We start from the raw sequence: 11,030 nt of genomic DNA on the forward strand, positions 1-11,030 counted from the left end.
TAATAAACAATCGTGGTACAAAGCTCAATAAAAATAAAATGTTAACAAGCCACAATAACATTGACAAATATTATTTTTTAATTTTACAGAATTTTTCCTTTTAATTGACACCCATATTGTTACTCTAGTAGAGTAACTCTACCAAGCACCAAATCTTTTAAATAATTTTTTTCTTCAATCATATCCCAGAAATTTTTAAGTCCTGACGTCAGAGAGAAAATTTAAAAACGCAGTTATACTATATTTGACTCCTAGTTTTGTGAATATATTGATCTTTTCGTATTTTAAAATTTTTGGTTTTTGTCGCACGGTGTAATATAACGAAGTATTTCAAAATTTAAATTTTGTGGGAAAACGCAATCAAAGTTTTATCAACTCATACAGTTGGTATAGAAAAATACAAATGGAAAGGGACATATCTTCGCCATATTTTGGAAGTTTAAGTATCTGTTAGACTGAACATATTCTACTTATCAAGCTAATTAATTGCATAACGAAATCTCCAATAACGTGAATTTTGAGCTACATCTCTATATTACTAAGCGTGCGAGATGTTTCACTTATTATTGGATTTTTTCCAAAAACTTTGAAAATAACCTTTTTTAAAAGATTTGTATTTTAAAAGTTATAACTGGTCGGGTCCCCGATGTTAAAGTGCACGCAATTGTTAGCTGTCGAAAAGTTGCAAACACGATTTTTACATCCCTATTACGGGTGCAACCAATGTGAGTAAACGTTTATTTCAATGTCGCTAAAATTATACAATTAAATATTATTGAGATTTTATTTGGCTTCTCATTACTTCTCCACGGTTTCAGCAAATTAACATTTTATAATCTGTGAAATATACAAACTTTTATATCTTTTGTATCGCGGGTGCAACAAGCTAAAAATGTCTACTTGAAGTCAATAATACAGAAGAAATAACAAGTACTTACATATTTGGGCGTATAAGATTAAACCATAACGATTATAAGAAATAAAATTAAATATTGCTCTATAATTATTAATGGCCAATGGAAAATTTTTACCATAATTATATGGGACTTTTATTTTTTCGTCTCGCGGGACGTTTATTTTAAGACGGAAATGATTTACGTCTTCTCATAATAATTATATGGGATTTTTATATTTTTTCGTCTCTCGGAACGTTTATTTCAAGACGAAAATGATTTACGTCTTCCCATACTAATTATATGGGATTTTTATTTATTTTTTCGTCTCTCGGGACGTTTATTTCAAGACGAATATGATTTACGTGTTCTCATAATAATTATATGGGATTTTTATTTTTTTTCGTCGCGGGACGTTTATTTCGAGACGGAAATGATTTACGTCTTCTCTTAACAATTATAGGGGGCATTTATTGAAATAAAACTTCTTAATTGAGTTCAGAGATCTGACGCGTTAAATATGTAACGCCACGATTTTTCATGTCATTAAATCTGTATCGTTAGTTCAGTTTTCAAAAATGATGTGTCAAATTAAAGGGCTTTGCTTTTCAAATTCCAATAATCGAGCTCGGAGATATTTGGGTTTAATTTGAAATCGGCAGTACATGTACCGATTCTATTAAGAGAAAACGTGGGACGTAAAAATCCCATATAATTATTATGAAAATACGTAAATAATAATAATAAATAAACGTTTCGCGAGATGAAAAAATAAAATAAAAGTCCCACATAATTATTATGAGAAGACGTAAATCATTTCCGTCTTGTAATAAACGTCCCTCGAGATGAAAAAAATAAAAGTCCCACATAATTATTATGAGAAGACGTAAATAATGTTCGTCTTGAAATAAAAATCCCATTTAATTATTATGAAAAGAAGTAAATAATTTCCATCCGAAAATAAACGTCCCGCGAGACGAAAAAAATATTTCTCGTGAATATTTATTATGCAAAGGCGAAAAAAATCTCTTAAAACAAGGCGACGTTGTTGGTCTCAAATATTAGGATAATAATTATTTTGGGTCTCTGGATTAAACTAATATTGTCACTGTCGAGATAGATCGCTTGAAGTTGCTTTTGTTAAAGTTGTTTCTTAGATTAGCAGGGATGGAATTCCATAAACTATAGCGTTAACGAAGAACCGTCTCGTTGATGATATTGAGTTAAAAAGAGGGGCAATGAGATCAGTTACCTCTGCAGATTTGGTAAATACTGAATTTCAGTGCGATGAGCTTGTACAAAAATATGCAAAAGATGTCTGATTTTTAAAATCGGATCAAAAATAATCAAGCCTGTTGATAGATAAGTGAATCAAATACGAAAATAACGTATTTTTTTATGGACTACTAAAAACTGCACTAAGTTTTATTTCGGGTGTATTTCGTGTTTTTTTTTTGCAGCACTGTAATTTATTACCATTTTCAGAGTACGTCTGCCTCCACGAAAAAATTCAAAACGAGTCCAACTTAAAGGAATATTTGTTGGAGCCAAAGTTGTTCGTGGTCCTGATTGGGAGTGGGGCCAGCAGGACGGTGGCGAAGGTGTGTTTCAACTCATGAACCCATTTTATGTTTCCATGTTTTTTAATATTCCCCGTTTTTAGGCAAAACTGGGCGTGTTATGGAAATTCGCGGTTGGGACAATGAGTCTTGTAGAAGCGTAGCTAATGTTTCTTGGGTAACGGGTTCTACAAACGTCTATCGTTTAGGTCATAAAGGTAACGTTGATTTAAAGTGTACTGTACCGTCGATAGGAGGATACTATTACAAAGACCACATGCCTGTTTTAGGTAAGCCGCTTCAGCACATATTTTTTGCAAGCAAGTTTAAGAAATCATTCTTATTTTCTATCTTTCCAAGGTCAACTGGAAGAGCAACAACCCGTTGTACCCACTGTGAAGCCAACATTCTCAGTTGGGGATCGGGTAAAGGTGTGTCTTGATGTTGACGCACTAATGAAACTGCAGCAAGGGCACGGTGGATGGAACCCCCGAATGGTGGAACAGTTACCTAAATTGGGTACCGTCCATCGCATTACCGAGAAGGGCGACATACGGTACGTAACTGACATGAACAGTATCCCTGAATTTCTAAATGTAAAAATACAAAGCACCAGTATTTTTCATTTCTGAACCATAGCAGGTTTAGCTGTCCAATTACCACAACCACGCCCAGATGCTCATTTCAAGTAAGATTACGCAAGCAGGACATTTTAATCTGCAATACTTTAGGATTAAATGAGTCCAATGCTTTGTATTTTTACATTTTGGAACTCAGGGTATTTTCAGTAATTAACGGAGAAAATTATAATATATATAGGGTTCAGTACGATAATTGTCCTAATCGTTGGACCTTTCATCCGGCTGCTCTTGTAAAGGTTATGTCATTTCGCGTTGGCGATCTGGTGACTATAATAAACGATGCGAACAAGGTTCAGCAACTGCAAAAAGGGCATGGTGAATGGATTGACCTTATGCGTTATGTAAGTATAAACATGTGTATCGTAAAACTGAGAACTATTTTTGGCCAAAACATAAATAAAGCTTTAATAATAATGTTCAAAGTAAAATAATTGGATTTTTGACCAAAAAGAAAAATGCAAACTTTTGCCATTGTATTGAGCTGAAGCCAAGTGTTCTTGGAATGGATACTAACATTTAGGATGCGATCCTGAAATGACTGTTTCTTTGTGTACGAAATAACGCTACCACCAGTATTCTCAAAATTGTGATGATTTCATAACCCAATGAGTCCTGAAAATTAATGTTTACTTTCTTTACGATTAGCCTTACAGTATATAAAAATAATTTGCCACCATTCCAAAAATTGCTCAATCCCAATATTAAACTATTTTGGCTACATTACATTAATACTTAACTTAGCGTTTATGTCGAAATGCAATCCAAATGAAAAATTCCATCTAAGTTCCACTGTTTTAGTCATACAGTGACGAGCAAAACCGTAACATGATGTAACACCTTTTATTTCAGCCACCGCTATCTTTCAAAGTTCTAACGACTTTCATACTTTTGTTGTATATTCTTATTGGTACACCCCTTCTCCCGCTCTCATAACGATTTGAAGTCAATCCAAGAACAATAAAAAAAACCTGGAGACAAAAATGTAAGTTAAGGCAAATGTTACAGTTTTGCACTCACTCTCAGTTTTGCATTTTACAGTTATCTTTTGCTTAGTTGGAAGTCAGATGACTTTTTTCTATATTGTAATTTATTCAAGAAGTGATAACCAATAAATAATATGGTTAATCAGGAAACATAAAAGTAAATGATAGATTTACTGCGGACAGGCGGGACCGCAGGGAAAGTGACAAAAATTGCGGAGTTTGCCACATGAAAATGTTAAGGCTGAGAAAAAATATATTAATAATATATATATATATATATATATATATATATATATATAGTGTTACTAAGGACAAAGGAAGTCTGTCAAAATATATTACAGTCCGATATCTTGTGAACTTAGTAGCAAGTAGCACTGCAGCCACTGTTACAGAAGCGCTTAAGGTATTAAAATTGAATGCAAATCAGTAGACAGCGAGGCGGAAAATTTCCAAATTGAGCGCAATGGATCACAAAAGAAGAAAAAAGCAATTTTCATCAAAATACATGTGCGAGAGTGGTAGCATTTTGCCGGATCGCACGAAAACCGGACCGTTGTCTATTGGGATATGTTAGGCCTTACGGAATGCAATAAAAAACACATTTTTAAGATTTAGTTGAGGGTTTTTTGGATTGACAAGACTATATTAATCGCTTTCAATTAGATGGCCGGGCATGGTATTGGATCAAAGGCCCAAATTAAGCCTAAGCGCATCATGTAAGGCAAACTGTGAATCACAGTGGTCGGTCAATAATAGTTTGGGGTTGTATTTCAAAAATGTTGTTGGTCGTTTTAGTACGCATTATGCGTAAGGAACAGTATATGTTCATATTTCAAAATTTGCAAGATGTAGTCGAAAAAATTAGAGTTTCTGCTGAAAAATCAACCAAAACACACTGCACATGTTCGCAAAGACTGGAACAAAAGCAAAAATTTGCTAATTTGAAATGATCTCCACAATCCGAGGACATGAATCTCATCGAGAGTTTGCGAAATCAACTAAAAGCGCAGCTTACTAAGTATCCAAGTCCGTCCAATGGAGTACATGAGCTGTGAAAGCAAACCAAGGATATATGGGAGGCTATACCTCCAGAATTTTTACAGAGATACAAATAAGGTATGCCAAATTGCAACCAGGAACTAAAAAAAAGCAAAAGAATACTGAACATTGTGTTAATAATTTTTTTTTTTCGTGAAAATTGTCAAAAAGTTATTAAAAATATATGTGTGCAAAACTGTAACATTTGCCTTAATTTACATTTTTGTCTGCTGGTTTTGTTAATTTGTTGAATTGACTTCAAATCGTTATGACAGAGGAAGCAAAGATGTACCAATAAAAGTATACAACAACAGTATGAATGTCGTTAGAACTTGGAAAGATAGCGACGGCTGCAATAAAAAGTGTTACTCCATGTTACAGTTTTGCTCGTCACTGTACCTAGTTTCCTGCTAAGTCAATAAAACTTATGTATTTTTGAGATAAAATCTCAAACAATAGGAAACTTTAATTTGTCATAATTAAAGAAGCGTTAATAACATTAATTATGAATTTTACTCTTTATATTAGTTTTCTTTTTTGGCAATGATCTTTCACTTTTATTTATTCTTTAGGCTTTGGGAAAACATTGCAAAGTTGTAAAGGTTTACTCGGATGGTGATTTGCGCATTCAACAACTCGATGATGGTTTCGAGTGGACATTAAATCCGAAATGCGTGCGTTTAGAGCGATCCCCATTGGCTACTGCAGCAGAACGTTCAAACAGTATGATGGACCTAAGTCATAGGCGCACAGATCATGTTATGACACCGTTATCAGGCCTATCTGGTACGTCAATGGCCGATAAGCTGGTTCGTGAGGCGGCCCAAGGTCATTTAGACTTTGTGAAGCAGTACTTAGATGCCCATCCAGAACAAGTGAATGTGATGAGTGGTGGCAAAGCTTGCATACAAGTGGCCGCTCATCAGGGCTATGTTGATCTTGTAAAATATCTCATTATCAAAGGCTCGAATGTGAATGTTGTGGACAAGGAGGGCGATTCGGCGCTTCACTATGCAGCTTTTGGTAATCAGCCCGAAACGATGCGTGTCCTACTGCAAAGCAGAGCTGATATCAATTTTCTAAATTCAAGCCATTGCTCAGCATTGCACATATGCGCACACAAGAAAACGCCACATTGCGTGCGAGAACTGCTTCAATTCGGCGCCGATGTGAATATTCAAGATTCCTACGGTGATACGGCGCTGCACGATGCCATTGGCAAGGAAAACACAGAAGTTGTCGAATTATTATGTAATGCACCGAATTTAGATTTCCTGATAAAAAACAATCGAGGTTTTAACGTACTGCACCATGCCTCGCTTAAGGGCAACGTGGTCGCAGCTAAACGCATACTGCAACTGGCTCGGCAACTAGTAAACGTTAAGAAAGATGATGGTTTTGCCGCGTTGCATTTGGCCGCCCTAAATGGTCACGCACACGTTGTCGAGACATTGATAATAGAGGGTCTGGCAGAAATTGATATACGAAATAACCGCCGTCAAACACCGTTTCTTTTAGCAGTTTCGCAAGGACACGCGTCCGTAATTGAGCGACTTGTAACTCTCGGTTGCGATATTATGGCTCGTGATGAAGATGGCGACAATGCAATGCACTTATGTGTAATTAAGAAAACTAATTTGCAACAAGCAGCTGAACCGTCCGGAGAAGACGCACCGGAGATACGAGCAATCTTCGATAATCTTTCCCACGTTCTAGACGATCGTCTCATGTATACAATCCTTTGTTATTTATCGTCGCGTGGTTGCCGCGTAGAGCAAAATAACAAAGGCACAAATATTTTCGAATGGATCACAAACAAGGATATGAAAGATTTAATTTTGGGCTACCAATGCCCAGTGAGATTGCAGACTGGTGTACCGCAGTCGTCGACAGCGATTAACGAAATCAACAATGCATCAGGCGATGTGGAGCGCAACATACAGGCCCTAAATTTAAACCCAGAAAGCGAAGTGGGCGGCACGGCTGGTGTGGCCGGCGCTGTTGCTGGGCCTAGTAACCACTCTGTTGATATCATTATAGATGCATTACAACCCAATAATTTTACGCAGATGGCTACACCCAACAGAAGCACTCCAACTCATCACATTGACCGCTCAACCGAAGAGCCAGCAGGACTAAAAAAACTCAACTCTGATCGGCAAGCACAGGTCAATGCATTAGGCAGTGGAAGTAATGCGCTGGACACTCAATATGTACATATGACTCCGATTCCTTCAACTTCCGGTGTTAATCAACCGACTGGTATTCGCAAAAAAGCGCCGAAACCACCTGCAGCCAGCGGTGAGCGAGGTTCACCGGAATGCGCTGCGGTTTCCAGACCGAGTCCGAAAGCTACACCTCCGCCACCGCCCCCAAACGTTCCTTTCCACAACGGCCCTCAGGAGTGTATAGTTTGCGACGAAAAGTTGCAACTTATTAAATTTGAGCCATGTCAACATCAGATTTCCTGTGAGGAATGTGGCTTGCGTATGAAAAAGTGCCTGCGCTGTGGTGTTCAAATCGAGCGACGCATAACTGCCGGTGGACGTTTGGTGGCCAGTTCTGACCAGACACGCATACCCTCCGCTGATCGTTTGAGGTATTTGGAAAATAAAATACAAGAGTATGAAGAGACGCACTATTGCAGCATCTGTATGGAACGGACACGTGACGTCGCATTTTTGTGTGGTCATGGTGCATGCTCACGATGTGCGGACACCTTGCGCACCTGCCACATGTGCCGTAAAACCATCCTAAGAAAGATCAATTTATATTAAGTGACACTCGATTCTTCAAAAAGCTACATTACCACGACCCAACAAAGGTAGTAATTCTTTAAAAGTACGGTGTGCCTGAACCAGCCGTAAATGAAAGGTTCTTGCATATGGGTTTTTTTGGCGTGATTCTGTTATACGATGAAATTAGAAACTGTTTGAAAAAAATTGAACGGGCCCTTTTCGAAAAACCCCCTTTTTCTTAATTATATTAATTTATATTACACCCCGCGACAAACGATAGCACATCAATATTTTTACCAGTTTTGTCTACTTTTCTTTTGATCTTTTTAAGGTTAATTATTTTTATATAAAAGTATAGCTTTTTATCTAACAAATATCAGCAAAGAAAAATTATCAAAAATCAGCGCGATTTTTTAGAATTTAATAAGCTATAAAACTGCATACGAAAAATTATTCTAGAAATTAAAATGCATGGAATTGGGATGAAAAGTTTGTGTAATTTTTATAATTTTTAAACAAAGTCTGAAATTATCAAGATAAAAACTTTTGCCTGTGAAGACAGCAAGTTATGGGCAGTAGCGCCGGCGTCGCCGCCGATTATTTTTGAACATGACCACGCCGCCGCCGCACAGCCTGTTGGCGTAAACCAATATACCGCATAATTTAGACCACGTGAACCGATTTCAATAATTCTTTTTTTTTTATCGGAAAGATGATACCTCAAAGGTCGTCCCGTAATTTGGTTTAGATCCGATCATTGGATCATGCAGAAATTAACGGTACTCCTATATTTGTATATGAGACTTGAAGTCGGTTGTGTTTTTGCTTAAAAATTATTTGTTTAATAAAAAGTTTTATAAACACCAGATGCGCTCAACTTTCACAAGAAATACAAAATTTTAAAAAAGAATTTTAGTAAAAATAAATTAATTAATTCCCTGAAATTTTTACACTTATGTTAATTTTTCTTGATCTCTGGTTTTTCACGATTGCTTAATTTTTTTAATATTTCGAATACCGAAAAAATTAACTGAGCTTGTATTTTTATTATGTTGCTCATTGTGGTGGAACGAACTCGAAGTTAGCAATTTGACTTAAACTGTGCTTATGACATTTTCTTATAAATTGAAGATACCATATTCTTTAAAGAAATTATAAAGTGGTTTTTTACTTAAAAAAAAAAAAATATTTCAAAAATATATTTTGAACATCATTTTAACGCGGACTTTTAGTGATTTATGTATTTCCAAAATTGAATGCAAACCGGAAGGCAAGTAAAATATGGAATTATATTCATCATTATTTAGTGCGATTAGCTGCATATTTCGGGAAGACCATGTGCATGGTAACTTCACAAAGGCGTTGCTTGTTTGTTCCAATCTCTTTTCGGCAGAAATTATCAGCCTCGGGACTGATGTACCGAATCTAAGCGCGTATTCGTTTCTAAAAAAAAATGTTGCCTCTTCATGGCCTTCGCCTTAGTATTTGTAGTAAGAGGTCAATGAGAAGGTAACATTTTGCGGTAGAAAAGAAAACGCCATAACAAGCGAAACGCGACACCAGCAGCGGTAGGGCGAGTAGTTTATCTGTCTATAAACTATAACAAGGAGCTCTAAGAATTAGGCAATTTTTTACCTCCCTCTGCATGACTACATCATGCGTTATCACAACTAATTGTATGCTTCCATGGTGCTTTCCTTAACGATAAGCTACTTTTTATCCTTTCCATTCATATTTCCACTAAAGAGGATCCAAATTAAAGCAACATCTAATATCTTAATTTCTTGGAGTCAGATATAATATGTAATATTTCATGTAACACTGCAGATAATGCCACATTTGTTAGCGGTAAGATAATTTAAGGTATTTTAAATCAATACACACTTGTTAAGAGCTCTGCTAATACGATGAAATAGGTAAATTTACCTTGCCTGTTATTATTTTTTAATGCATATAAAAAAATTCCCTAAAATAAATATTAAAATTTCCAAAACAATAATATGTTGAGGTGGCAGTGCTACTTGACCATTTTACAAAAAGTAAAAACGTCATAAGCAGGGGGGGGGGGGGATTTGAACCCCAAAACCACCCCTTGTGTGCGCTAATGGTATGGTACTACCTGTGAGGTAACACCTTTCCTTCAAAAAAAGAATTATAGAAATCGGCAAACGTGGTCCAAAGTTATGCGGTAACATACATAAAAAAAAAAATATTCCGACGAATTGATAACCTTCTCCTTTTTTAAAGTCGGTTAATAAGTTGATATAATTAAGTAAGATGGGGTTTTTTTCGAAAAGGTCCCGTCCGATTCTTTGGATATTGGATTCAAATAGTTTTTAATTTTAACGTCTAACATAATCAGGTAAAAAACTCATATGTAAGAACCTTTCATTTACGGCTGGTTCAGGCACACCGTGAAAGTTTGTAAATTGTAAATAAGAAAATCTTAAGAAGCAGAAAGACCAGTCATGTCTTTAGCACAGATAGCAACAGCTTAAATTTTTTCTGTTGGGAGTAATAAAAGCCAATTTTTAGGTGAAGATTATATGGTGAAAATTTTAAATTCGATTACGTTTACACCTATGTTTAAAAATTTGGCAGGGAGGATTACTTATTTCGAGCATAAAAATGGGTAGTTATATGTATTTACAAGAAGCGAGTATGCATTTGGAATATTTGTGGATATTGTAATTTATTAACATAAAGTATTTGATTCGCTAGCATAAAGGATTCAAATTTGCAGTAATTAATAATAGACAATTAAAAAATTCACTCATAAAAATATTTCATACATAAATAAACCAAACGACCAAATATTCGTTAAGAATATTATAAATACAACAAAAAACACAGAACAATCTTGTGAAAATATTAATGCAGCTTATAAAATAGTGTCCACGCATACCAACATTAAATGTATTATAAATAAATGTTGAACGAAATAATACGACCTGTAATTTTATATAAATTTGAGCCGATTCAAGTAGTAGAAATTCTGAATAATTTGTGTGTTGTTATTGTTTATATACTTGTAATGAAAACGTTGCACATTTATGTAACCTCAATAATTATTTATTTATTAATTTTCAATATTGTTATTGAGCTTTGTACCACGTTTATGTTCTTTAGGAAAAAATGAAATAAGTAAGTAAAAGTAAAAGTAAGTTTAAGCGGTAGA

At 35.4% G+C, this 11,030-nt stretch overlaps 1 protein-coding gene across 1 annotated transcript; it reads left to right on the forward strand.

Moving 5' to 3' along the window:
* Positions 1 to 2,364: 2,364 nt before the first annotated feature.
* Positions 2,365 to 8,199, forward strand: LOC118755124 (E3 ubiquitin-protein ligase MIB2-like; the record flags this gene model as incomplete). The annotated part of the gene is made up of 5 exons (XM_036489970.1): positions 2,365 to 2,494; positions 2,557 to 2,742; positions 2,813 to 3,008; positions 3,272 to 3,434; positions 5,687 to 8,199. Coding segments are annotated over 5 exons (2,880 nt in total), but the record flags the coding sequence as incomplete, so codon positions are not given.
* Positions 8,200 to 11,030: the final 2,831 nt, after the last annotated feature.

The sequence above is a fragment of the Rhagoletis pomonella genome, unplaced genomic scaffold (assembly GCF_013731165.1).
Source record: "Rhagoletis pomonella isolate Grant_MI unplaced genomic scaffold, Rhpom_1.0 Rhpom_scaffold_05377, whole genome shotgun sequence".
Lineage (NCBI taxonomy): Eukaryota > Metazoa > Arthropoda > Insecta > Diptera > Tephritidae > Rhagoletis > Rhagoletis pomonella.